The 13868-nt window shown below is 42.6% G+C and overlaps 1 protein-coding gene across 2 annotated transcripts in view; it reads right to left on the reverse strand.

Moving 5' to 3' along the window:
- The window catches only part of LOC138206719 (voltage-dependent calcium channel subunit alpha-2/delta-4-like), a 71015-nt gene extending 64312 nt beyond the window's left edge, over positions 1–6703 (reverse strand). For both annotated transcript variants that reach the window (XM_069163650.1, XM_069163649.1), the window contains exon 1: positions 6031–6703. In XM_069163650.1, coding sequence (XP_069019751.1) covers positions 6031–6155 — 125 coding nt within the window. In that variant the 5' untranslated portion in view covers positions 6156–6703. The remainder of the gene's footprint in view (positions 1–6030) is intronic.
- Between the last annotated feature and the right edge of the window lie 7165 nt (positions 6704–13868).

Here is a 13868-nt window from a genome sequence, read left to right on the forward strand (position 1 = left end):
CCAACAAAACTCCAGAATCAGAAAATATGCGGTTGTTTTACCAGAAATTGTGCAAATTATTAAATTGTATCATATTTTTTTTTAAATAAATTGATTAATCTGTCTTGATTGTTCTTTTGACTAGATATTATATCGTATTATGAGTGGCAGGGTTCGAGTTTGACTTCATCATAAAAGGCCTGAGCTGGAAAAATGTTATTTATAGAGGAAGAAATTCACAAACAATAATTAATAAAGAAATGTGTGTGACCATCAGATCTCGACAGATTTAGTTTTCACTTCATAAATTATGATTTGCTGGACTTTAGATAGACATGAGCGTGACTTTGACTCTCTTCATAAACTTATGAACTTCTTGATGTGCAGTGTGAAAGCCAGTGGAGTATCGACTGCTGGCAGACTGAAACATCGGGGCAGGTTTTTTTGTGAAAATTTGACAGATTTAAAGCAGCTTAATCAACATATCTTATTAAATAAAATATTACGAGAGCTTTTTAAAACCTTTTTGAACAACTTTTTTAAACATTAAAAAAGTATGAAAACTAGATTTAGATTAGGTTAGATTAGATTTGACTTCATTAATCCCACAATGGGGACATTTACTTGTCACAGCAGCATAGAGAAGACAAAAAAAGTGCACACAATATGAACAAATTTACAAATACTTATGAGATATATGAAATAAGGTAGGTACAAAATTATTACTTTAGAAAAAATAAATAAATAAGAGCAATGAATAAAAAATACACACACACAAACTATATACACAAAAACAAATAAAAAATAAATATAAATACAGTTTAAATACAATTTCCGAAGCTGTATCAGCTCTGCTGTGTAGGTTTTTTTCCCCACTCTATGAATATGTGTGTACTAATTAACACATGTGTGTGCAACAGAACAGACCAACAAAATCCCATTAATGGTCCATGATGATTAAATTAATTTGAGATGAAGACATAACAACACTACATTGTCGACATTAAAAGTACTTCACAAGTGACACGAAGAGTACTTTAATATGTAGATATATTTAATATAATATGTACACCATTTGGAACAAAGCCCTCGTATATGGCGGGACTGTGTATGAAATAAAATAAAGCTTTTAAATGCCTTAAATGGGCAAAACACAAATTCGTATAATTTAGTTTTTTAATATGACCCGTCGTTTCCAATATACAGTCTGTATCTCCTGAGATACATATATTTAACATTTTCTCTATATTTTAAAAACATTTGATAAACAATTAATTTGCTCCTTTTTTCATGTCTTGTCTTAAAGTTTTAAAAATGTGGGAAAAAAAAGTAACAATAGTCGTTGACGTATGTTTTGAATGTTTGAGACAAATGTAGTATTTGAATCAACGAGTTATTCAAATTCATTCACAAAACATAGTCGTCCTATAGTTGTACTTTTTATCTCGGCTCTAGTGCCCCTGCGTGATTAATATCCTGTTAGCTCTGGAAGCTGAGGAAACACTTTTGACTAGTGACCATGCAAATCTTCACTTTACACATCTGACAAATGATGGCGATTTCCATTCAGAGACATACATCGGGCTTTCACCAGCAGACAGGCCGAAGCGTGGCTATTTCACGTTTTGCCGTGATGGACCAGCGTGTCTATTTTACGCTTTTCCGTGATACTGGCTTGGCCCAGAAGGTCATGGCGCCGCCAATGGATACGATTATTCATATACTGGTGTGATAAATTGGGTTTCTCTGGATTTTTCTCCACAATAAGTGGAGTCCAAAAAAGTGATGTCAATACGTCTTTCCATATCACGGATGTCTCATTCAGATCTCTGGTGACCATAAATAACATAATCTTATGGAAGGTCAGGAAAATCCAGCATGACTCCACACACATGGGGTTTTGTAGCACCATTAAGCTTGTATTATGCCAATAGTATGGCCAGTTAGAAATGGTTAAAATTAGGAGCCCAGAGCTTTTAATTTGAAGGAATAGACAGTTTTTCTCAACTGTCACTGATTCAAACTAAAAATGCCCGAAACATAAATCCTCCATCCAGATCACCTCCAAAATATAATCAGCTGATGCTCTGTGTTGAGGGTGAGCCGTCATCTGACTGAAACACATCATCTATTTTTGGAGATTTTAACCCACTGAAAGAAGGTCACACAGGGACATGCAGTGATTTAAGCCACAGCAATTTAAATCCTGTGTCAGAAATAACAGACAGAAACCTGACAAAGTAAAAGTCACAGGTAAGGTATTTTGAGAAAGTCATAATATCTTCAGTATCATGAAGGATTAAGATATTTCTTCCTCATCCAGTAAATCTCATGAAGCACCATTTGCTTAAAAAGATAAATCTGTTTTTCAGCTCCAGCTGACGAGCAGCGAGTCTGAAATACATGTATAAAAACCATGAAAGACACTTTCCAAAAGTTGTGAGGAGAAAACCAGACAGATGAAATGTGGACGATCAACCAACATTAGTGCTCTCTGCTGCCACAATAAAAAAAAGACACATTTCCCCACTTTGCATGAAGTCAAGGTTTTTGTTAAAGGAGTCTGGTGGCTTTGAAGCGAGTAAAATATAACATTTCCAGAGATGGTTTTCTGATGGCAACATAAAGCGGTGAAAATATTTTAAATACAGTGAAACTGATGTTGATTTGTTTTAGAGCTGGGTCTTTGTTTAAACACCTAAAATACTTTTTGTTTCATTTTCATGCCTTTACAGCTGGCTGCTTCTCCAAACTAGTGACGTGCTGACCTCCAATCGACTGCAGGCAGTTCACCGAGTACGGAAAAGTACCTCAAACAACCCCGAGACAAACAACCCTAACTAACTCTTTATCATTAACCTCAGGAAATTCAACTAAACACGGAGTAATGGGCTGTTGTTGTTGTTGTTGTATGTTGTGCAGAAAAGACGTTGTCAATGATTTCAGCAGTCTGATTGGCGAAGCAAAAACATGCAAGAACTTCCCACAGCTTTACAAAAAAAAATTAGATTTTTAAATTGATCTTTCGAGAGTTGTGAAATCGTCGAGGATATCATGAATGATGAGAGGTTCGTTAGAGAACAAGAAACAAAACAAACCAGTATCTTCCCTCGTTAACTCGGTGACGGCGTTTCGCTGTCACGGACACAAAGTCACGTCTCTTCAGCTCCACGTCAGAACAGATGAGGCGGATTTTCAGTTTTGTGGTTTGTGTTTGAATCATGAGTGTGTTCAGGCCTGAGGCAGTCGGTCGGGTGGTGGATGTGGGTGACCGGGCCGAAGGGGCGTGGCCAGTGGCCGGCGGCCAGCTGACCCACAGACGGTGATGGAGGAGTGTGTGTGTGTGTGTGTGTGTGTGTGTGTGTGTGTGTGTGTGTGTGTGTGTCCTCAAGGAAGCTGCAGCTGCAGGGAGCTGACAGGTTCATGGTAATGAGGTGAGCATTAGAAACCACAACAACACGACCGAATACCAGTTGTAGGCACAAGTAAAGCAGCTGCAGCCGCTCATTTGCAAAGAGGTCACGTAAAGCCAGTTACACTACATGTTTAAAATGTACTCATTAAATCACATTAAAATAAAGTTACAATCTGCAAAATGTAGTCCAGCTGGTGTCTGTTGCTTCTAAACCTTCAACTTCAGTAGAAATAGAAAGGAAAAGCCACAATGTGCTGTTAGCTGGATGTATTTCAGAGTAAATGTGCTCAACTCTCGGTGTGAATCACTTTAAATCAGTGTGCAGCAGCTCATCGTGATACTTCCGATTTAAACTTGTTTAACTGATGCGTCTTATTAACCATCTCTTATTGAACATTTCTAATTAAACCTATTTTTTGTCTGTTTGTTTGAAGGATAATTGTTGCTTATTTAATATGCGTATTTGGATGTTTGCTAACTCTTCACCTGTGTTGTTACATCTCATTAACTTCATGCTTTTTCACTCCAATAGTTTTTGCTCTGTGATTGTCGGCCCCACCAACAGTTCACGTTTTGGATCTCTATGCTGTTCTTTTCTCTCTCTGCTCCCCCTCAGATGCTCCGCCCACCTCTGATCCTGGTTCTGTTAACAGATGCTCCGCCCACCTCTGATCCTGGTTCTGTTAACAGATGCTCCGCCCACCTCTGATCTTGGTTCTGTTAACAGATGCTCCGCCCACCTCTGATCCCGGTTCTGTTAACAGATGCTCCGCCCACCTCTGATCCTGGTTCTGTTAACAGATGCTCCACCCACCTCTGATCCTGGTTCTGTTAACAGATGTTCTCCACCTCTGATCCTGGTTCTGTTAACAGATGCTCCGCCCACCTCTGTTCTAAAGTTCACAGTGAAACGCTAAAGAAACGCCCACATTGTCTGACCAAACCACCACAATAATGTGTCAACGTTTCTTTGAATCGAGTGGAGAATAAATTCTTGCTGACTGCATTAAAAATATAATTCAACTGAGTGCTCCTGTTTCTCCGTCCGTCTCACGAATTCTAACGTTAATGCTTTCCAGGAAAAAACAGACAGCCTGCTTTCTGCAGAGCAGCAGTTATTATCAGTGTTAATGCATTCGTAATACCACACTACAACCAACAACATCATCGTGCTCATAACTTATCATTAACCTTAAATAAAGTTAGCTTTCATTGGAGGGTTGTGATTGGCCAGCGATCTCAGTCCAGCAACACAAACGCAGAAGTCGTGTGCACCCTGAACAACAGGCACGCGGTCAGAGCTGCTAGTAAACTTGTGACTGTGTTTGGGTTTAAAGTGGAATTAGGGTTCAAGGTTTGACGTGTTTTTAAGCCGGTGGTCAATGTTAGATTAGATCGCAGATATAAGAATGATCCCTGGAATAATCAGACTTCTCATTCTGACTCAGAGCAGATTTCAGTGAGTCCTGAGGGGAAACTGCAGCCTGCCGACACACACACACACACACACACACACACACACACACACACACACACACACACACACACACACACACACACACACACACACACACACACACACACACACACACACACACACTGTGTTCCAGTATTTGTACTAACACACTATTCAGTATGCCAGAAAAAGATTTAATAGTATGTTAAACGTAGGATACCAAAAGTTCCAGGATGTCCTACAACATCTGGTCGTATCCTGTCGAGCGTGATACTCTGACTGTTCTGACCCACAATCCTTTGCAGCGGAAGATACGTCACATGGACTGAGCTGCAGAGACAGTTGGTGGCGCTGATGCTCCGCCAACAAAATGAACAACAAGAAGAGGCATTAAAAGGAAGCGCACTCGTTGCATCCTTTTTCTTTGTACTTCAAATATGGCGTCACACATCGCGACGGATACGACCAAGAAGGTCAAAGGTCAAGGCGAAGTTTTATGATGAAGTAGTATGTGCCAATAGTTACATACTACATGCAACAGTACATACTTTGTGAGAGCTGCAGTACGTACTGAAAGTAAAAAGAAGTATGCGATTCGGAGTTGTTCCTTCAGGACCTTCATGAAAACAAAGTGCATTCTGGGAGTTCGGTGACTGAAGCTTCATTTACCTGGAATCAGAATTTTTCTATAAGCTTCTCATCCATTTTAATTTTTCAAAAAGCGACACAACATTATGCTTGAAATCCCGCTGCTCGACCAGCTGAAGTGACTGTTGACGAAGCAGAAACACAATCAGTTGGAGAGTTTAATGAACCTACGACTACTTTGAGAAAGAAGATGAACAGCCTGATGCAAATATCAATATTGGGAATATGTAAGAGGACAGATTCCTCAGATTTTAGTTTCAGAGTTGTGAACCACTTTTAAAACTACCAACCAAACATTGTTCAAATGAAAAGAAACTTTGCAGTTTGTTATAGTGAAGATCCAAACTTTTCCAAAGATATCAAACACACCAGGCTGAAGTTTGGAGAAACGTTTCTAAAGTGAAGAACCTGAACGCTTGTTGCAGCCCTAAAAAAACAACAACTGCCATTTCAAGCCGTGATAATCGATTTGATGACATCAGGTAGACGAGAGGAAACCGACAGGACAAGCGAAGGAAGGACGGACACTTACGTCTCTGGGGGGATTTTCATCTGAGCCTGAGCCGTAATCCAAAAACAGAGAAATCCCAGGAACGTCAGGAGGTTCCTGCTTCTCGGTGTCCTGCCGTCCATCCTGCCGCCCTCAGGTCCGAACATCCAGGTCCTAAAATTTTGAAGGCAGTTTCATAAACTGGGACCTGCTCTGAAAGTTCAAGAGGATGATAACAAGTTTGTGGGAAACGGTTTCCTCATGTTGGCTAAAGACAGAAAACGACAACGCTAACAGTCTTTGGACGCCGAACGCTCTCCGTCATGTCGGCATGAACGCGTGCTGCTGCCGGCATCTTCTCTCTGTTTGACTTTGTAGCCTCTCGTTCTCCTCACGGAAACTTACAGAAGACCATCGTCCAGGTCGTCGGAGACAAACTGAAGGAGGAGAGAGATGTGGTCCTCGTCCAAGAAGAAGAAGAAGAAACACAGGAAGTTAGAAATCCATCACGGAGACTCTGAAGAAAAACCCTGATGAATAAGTTCCCTCTGGTCCAGGTTCCTCCATGTTTCTCGTGGTTCCTCTAGGTTCCTAATCGTGTAACCAGAACCAATAAGTGGGTTCATTTCTCCCCCCTGTAGTTATTTAGGAAGACATACAGCTGGCAGTCTGCAGCAGATTTTGCAGCCGCTCGCCTCCACTGTCACCCAATTTACGACATAATCCACTTGGATTAAAAACTCTTCTTCCCCCTGGAAGAGAGAGACAGAGGGAGGAGGGAGGGAGGGAGGGAGGAGAGATGGGTGGGGTGGGGGGGGGGGGGGATTGCAGTAGGGGATTGGATGAGGGCTCTGTTTTACCTAAGAGGATTAGAGCAATTTCTGGAGATAGACTCTCCTGCAACCAATCAGAGCTGCCAGAGGAGGAAAAAAACGGAGGTTCAGTTCGGCTCCTCAAACAGAGAGAAAGGGGGGAGACACACACACACACACACACACACACACACACACACACACACACACACACACACACACACACACACACACACACAATGAGCTTATTAATAACAATAACCAACCACTGTCTCGTTTGATCTCCTCAATGAACAGAAATCATGATATTGGCCATAAATCCATAAATGTAAATTTTCAGGTAAGAAGCCTTCAACAGAGTTTACGAAAGATATTCACTTGATTCAACCAGCTCTTAAACAAAAAGCATTTAAAAATGTATCAGCCTGAAGAGTTTTGTATGAATATACTTTATGTATATTTATATTTTTGTATGTATATATCCCCCCCATAGCGTGACAATGTTTTGTTCATATTATGTTCCTTTCTGTTGTATTTGTTCTTATTGAAATTGTATTATAACATCAATTCAATAAAGCACCTTAAATAAAAACCAACCAACTTCAAAACAACACACACTCCAAAGTTCATACTAATTACACATCAATTATTCTCATCGTCTGTTTGATTCATGTTAATCTGAGAAGAGCTGCAGATCTGAGGTCAGTACCCGGTTCAGAGGAGCAGCCAGATGTGAACTCAAGTTATGAAGCTCAACCAAACGCTGACCAGGTTTCAGTCTGCAGGATGAAACACGATAAACTGCAGTTAAAACAACCATCAAAACTACGGTAAATATTGATTACCTTGTCAGATTTTAATTATCATTAAAATCATATTTGATTAATATGCTTTGAAAAACTCAGTAAATACAGTGAAGCATCACCCAAAGTCAGGAACTCAACCTGCAGCCGCTCCGGAGACTTTCCTGCTTCAAAGAGTCTGAATGCTCGTATGTTGGATTTCAAAAAAGGAAATCCTCAACAGGTTGAGTGCCAAAAATCTTCCTACAAAGTACAACAAAAAGAAATGTGAAGACTTTTAATAATTAGTGCTCCGGGCTATTGATCGTGTGTCATAAACAGTTTGACCTCCTCGTATTCACTGCATCTGAAATCTGAGTCAGTCTGAAGCTTCAGTTCATCCTCGACGTTGTTTCCATCCTGATCTCCACATTAAGATTGCTGTAACTTTTTTTTTTTTTTAGCACTTAACCTTCACACAGGCGCTTTGACCTCGTAGATAATATGTACACGTTATTTAATGCCGTTCATGTTAATACAGCAGCTGTCAGATCTCCACATCATCCACCTTCTTACTTCATCTTCATTCATGTGAAAATGACTTAAAGTAAAGTTATCGTGTGTAGAAATCACTCTGAACTGTAAGGACACGTCGGCTGGCAGCAGTTCGGTGGTTTCACAGGTTTCAAACTCACATTAAATATTGATCAGAGTCACAAGAATAACCACCGAGTGATCAATAGATCAGAGAGTCAGAGGAGATGCCTTCGCTGCATCGTCACATCCACACCGGCTTCAATGAGCATCATAAATCAAATGCAACGTTACAACAAATCAGCAAATCAAATCACATGTGGAAAAATCTTCAAGAATATAAAACATGAATTATGACTTTTCACCCTTCATGAGGATGATGACAATAATAAATGATAGTTACATTAAAGTAGCTCCATAATTCACATTCTGTATTTAATATATACAAACATGCATTAAAGAGTGTGGCGGGAAACCTGCAGAATAATGAGCCAACAGCTCCCTCTAGTGTGAGAAGGTGTACCATACAACTAGTGACTGGACACTTAAATACCAGCTTCCTCTGCAGAACTCGAAACCTTCACTAAACCTGAAATTAAATTCATTTGAATTGTTTTTAACCTTCAAACCATGATTACTTTGAAAAGTGAGGACCAAACTCACAACAAATGTCTCCACTGTCACTCTACAACTTAAATCAAAAATCTAAATCAGGAGCAGTTGACATTATAAAGACTTCAGCATGGAAAACTAAAATAACTAAAACAAGAATTGAAGTGAAGTAAACAGTAGAAGCTCTGAAGAGGTCAGATATGTTTTTCAGACTGTTGTTTGGTGTTCACATTATTGTGTCCACCTCTGTAGTCTTTTGTTTTTGTATAAAAAAAAGATGGATTTGATGGATTCCTGCTTCTCACTTTCATATCGACAGGCTAAAGAATCTCACTTGTCAACATATGAATGTAAATATAAATTTCAAAGTTATTGGAGATTTAAATTAGCATTATTATTACTTAAAATGAATTGAATTGTAGCTCAGAGTGGGACATACTAATAAAGTTGTCAGTGTTAGCTGGTGGACAAACTGTAATGGAAACACTGTCAGTAAATTAAAACAGAAGTAGCTGGTAAATTTGCCCAAATGTGTTCATGTTACCTGCTGACTGACTCTGAGATTCTGTGTAGGAGAATAATACGAGCAGGTCCAACTCCAACTTCAGTAAAAGTCGGTTACAATGAGAGCACAGTTAATTCATCACAAGAAGTTCTCCATACTTCAGTGGAGACCAGTCGAGTCAGCTGCTGCTAAAAGGTCAAGAACTTAGAAACTCAACTTTTACACTGGTTATTACAGCTGGAAGGACGAACACGATGACCAACAAGGAACTATCACACTGACAGAAACACGCTGACTGAGTATGCAGGAGGACATCTGGACACAAGGAGACATCAGGGAGCAGGTAGGTGATCAGACACGAGGACAGGAAGTCAAGATTCATGAAACGAGAGCAGAGGGCGAAAAACCAAAATAAAACAGGAAATAAACTAGAAATAATGATCAAATACTGGCTTTTTATATGTGTTGACCTGTTATCGCTCAGCTTCGGAGAAGGTTCGGTGTGCAGGTTTCGTTACCATGGCGATGCATCCCAATAAGAAGTCCTGCTTAGTTCTTCAGGTCTCAGGAGTTTGATTTGGTCATCCCAAAACGTTACCTTTTGTCTTGTTTTCCACTCTTTAGTGTGTTTGGAGTCTTTATCTTCAGATTCAGTTCCCTGACAGAAATATGCCTTTAAAATTCTCTGGTACAATTCAGAAATCATCGTTCCATCGATGATTGTCGTGGCTGAGAGGCGTTAAAACAGGATACCACCACGTTTCAGAGGGGGGAGGAGCTTCTCAGGCCGTGTTTGTGTTACCTGTCACGCTCTGTACAGCTGCGGCTCAGTTATATGTGTGTCTCCGCAGCGCCGCAGCACCACCACCACCGCAGCACCACCATCACCGCAGCACCACCACCACCGCAGCACCACCATCACCATCACCGCAGCACCACCACCACCATCACCGCAGCACCACCACCACCATCACCGCAGCACCACCACCACCACCACCGCAGCACCACCATCACCATCACCGCAGCACCACCACCACCGCAGCACCACCATCACCGCAGCACCACCACCACCGCAGCACCACCATCACCACCACCGCAGCACCACCATCACCGCAGCACCACCACCACCGCAGCACCACCATCACCACCACCACCACCACCGCAGCACCACCATCACCGCAGCACCATCACCACCACCGCAGCACCACCATCACCGCAGCACCACCACCACCGCAGCACCACCATCACCACCACCGCATCACCACCACCACCACAGCACCACCATCACCGCAGCACCATCATCATCGCAGCACCATCACCACCACCGCAGCACCACCACCACCGCAGCACCACCTTCACCGCAGCACCACCACCACCATCACCGCAGCACCACCACCACCATCACCGCAGCAACACCATCACCATCACCGCAACAACACCATCACCATCACCGCAGCAACACCATCACCATCACCGCAGCACCACCACCACCATCACCGCAGCACCATCACCACCACCACCACCGCAGCACCACCACCACCACAGCACCACCATCACCGCAGCACCACCACCACCATCACCGCAGCAACACCATCACCATCACCGCAGCACCACCATCACCATCACCGCAGCAACACCATCACCATCACCGCAGCAACACCATCACCATCACCGCAGCAACACCATCACCGCAGCAACACCATCACCATCACCGCAGCACCACCATCACCGCAGCACCACCATCACCGCAGCACCACCACCACCATCACCGCAGCACCACCACCACCATCACCGCAGCAACACCATCACCATCACCGCAGCAACACCATCACCATCACCGCAGCACCACCACCACCATCACCGCAGCACCATCACCACCACCGCAGCACCACCACCACCACAGCACCACCATCACCGCAGCACCACCACCACCATCACCGCAGCAACACCATCACCATCACCGCAGCACCACCATCACCATCACCGCAGCAACACCATCACCATCACCGCAGCAACACCATCACCATCACCGCAGCACCACCATCACCATCACCGCAGCAACACCATCACCATCACCGCAGCAACACCATCACCATCACCGCAGCACCACCATCACCGCAGCACCACCACCAAATCAGTATTTTGAGGCATCGGGTCTATTTCCTAAAAGGTGTGTGTGCAGAGAAGCTGCTCTGATCTGTTGACATGGATCCCAAATGAAAACGCCACGCAGCCAGTGATGCCGGCCTCCTGCTGGGCAGGGTTTGGTCTGAACATATTTTGGTCTCCTGCGTAAAAACACATATTTCTGGTTTGTCCGTGTTATTTTTGGCAAAATGCAGACAGAGAAAAGTGTTGTTTTTGGAGAGAAGCCAACCCTCCCAGCTGATGGTGGCCTCATGAACATCACCATCAGTGAGTGTGAGAGTTGTTCTCTCTGATCTCTGCTGCTCAGCCTCTCCTTGCTTCAGTAACAAGTCTGGATTTTCCCTCCATTTGTACACAGACTGTCGGTTTGTTCAATCCAAACTCTTCAGAGACGGTTTTTGTCTCCTTTTCCAGGCAAGTCAGCATCAACAGCTGTAGAGGTACCGACGCTCTAACAACGTCGTGGAGATCAGACATCCGTCCCGGGCGGTCTGGTCATGAGGTCAGCTGGGAGGACAGGTGGACACGCAGCATGCAGCGAGATATGATTTACTCACGCAAACTTAACCCACGTCGTGTTAATCACTATTAATAACACGTATCTTCAGATCGCATACAACATGTCTAACAATTGGAGTTCGTTCTTTAAAGTTTGGATCTGACCAGAAGTTATGGTAAAAGTGCAGCTTGATGTTGTGAAGTGACGGATCAGATTTCAAGACACAAACTGCTTCCATCATTCTTTACAATCGCGGTCATGAAGTTCGGTTCTCCTTCGACCACCGACTGAATCCTCACACCAGCACATTCTTCACTGAGACTTCTCAGAACTGACTAAGTGTGTGTGTGTGTGTGTGTGTGTGTGTGTGTGTGTGTGTGTGTGTGTGTGTGTGTGTGTGTGTGTACATGTGTGTTGTAACATGCTGATGAGGTGGGTTCCAGATCCCCGGGGGTGTCATGAAGGATCTGGTAACAGAATGGTTTCAGTCTCAGAGCTGAGAGTAAATCACACCGTTAGAGTGCCACACACACACACACACACACACACACACACACACACACACACACACACACACACACACACACACACACACACACACACCAAAGCTGTTGTGCGTAAATTGCCCAAAGCCTTCGTGAGAAAACGACGTAGTGTCACAAAAAAATCTAAACAGTGTTAAAGAAATCCCAACTTCATTGAGCCAATATTGAATCTTGTTTTTCATGTCGTCGCCACAAAACCTCAAAACTGCACAGAGGTCAGTTCAACTTTGACTTTGAGCACTTTGACAGTTAAGATACTTTCCCAGTATTTTTTGCTTGTTTTTACAGTGAATATCTTGCTGTTTGAACAACAGTCCAAACCACTGAAAAATATTTAGTTTAATTTTTAAATACTTACAGAAATACACTTTTTGTCTGTGTGCCGCCATTCAGTCACAGCACATTCAAAATATAAAGAACTGATAATCACACAAATTATTGCACAACCTGAAAGGTGAACATTCGGTAACACTGCTATTAAAGCAGCGTAGCTGTGGACGTGCTCAGCCCCCCCCCCCCCCCCGCAGAGCAGCAGTTTCACATAACTGTGATACCTGAGTTGTGTGACACGTTGTGTGACATGCCAGCGGCCGAGCCAGCGACATGGTCAGAGGTCACGGTGTCAATAGAAACATGCTCGTTACACAACCTCCTTCCTGCACACATCAGAGACGCTCTCACTTTATGGAAACGCCCGTCAGTCAGGTGACATAACGGCGACATTTATATACTGTATATTAAGTGAATCCACTAAAGTTCTTCAGACATCTGGTCGGAAATAGTCACAGCCAATCATAATCTGTAAGAAAGCAACTTCATTTATGGATGTTTGAAGTGTCCTTCATGAAACGAATGAATGAATTCAACGAATGAATCAACAGGATTCAAACCGTGAGTGCTGCACAGACAGAATTTTAGGACCACAGTGAAAAACAGAGTTTATCAAAAACGTATTAGTGTGTGTGTGTATGAGTGTGTCCGTTTGTCCTGTTGGCCAAATGGTGACGGTGTTACATGGGCTGAAGGACCCACAGCTGCTGAGTCCCTGTTTGACTCCTGATCTGTTGGGTCACCACTCTGTCCCCACATTTTCCCTCTATATCTATATGCACTCTCAAATAAGAGCAAAAAAAATAAAATAAAAATGGAAACATTAAAAGCCCTTCACCAATAGAGCAGTAAGATTTAAATGGAAATGTTTGTAAGGTAAAATCTTGCAAATTGCGGATGTTAAATTGTTAAAGTATAAAACATTGATATACAAATTTACATTTTTGTGCTGATATTTGAGAAAATGGAGAGCTGGGAAGTCTAAAACAAAGAAGGCAGTTTAATTTACCTTCATCTGCTGGAGTTTAAACAGCACAAAGAGAGGCAGCAGATGGAAGTCAATGGTAAAATACTTCAATAAACTGTTAACCTGCTGTCTGGCTAGCTTTTCTG

The sequence above is a fragment of the Embiotoca jacksoni genome, unplaced genomic scaffold, assembly GCF_022577435.1.
Source record: "Embiotoca jacksoni isolate LCO1_2020_lvr unplaced genomic scaffold, fEmbJac1.0.p SCAF_3, whole genome shotgun sequence".
In the NCBI taxonomy this organism is placed as follows: Eukaryota; Metazoa; Chordata; class Actinopteri; family Embiotocidae; genus Embiotoca; species Embiotoca jacksoni.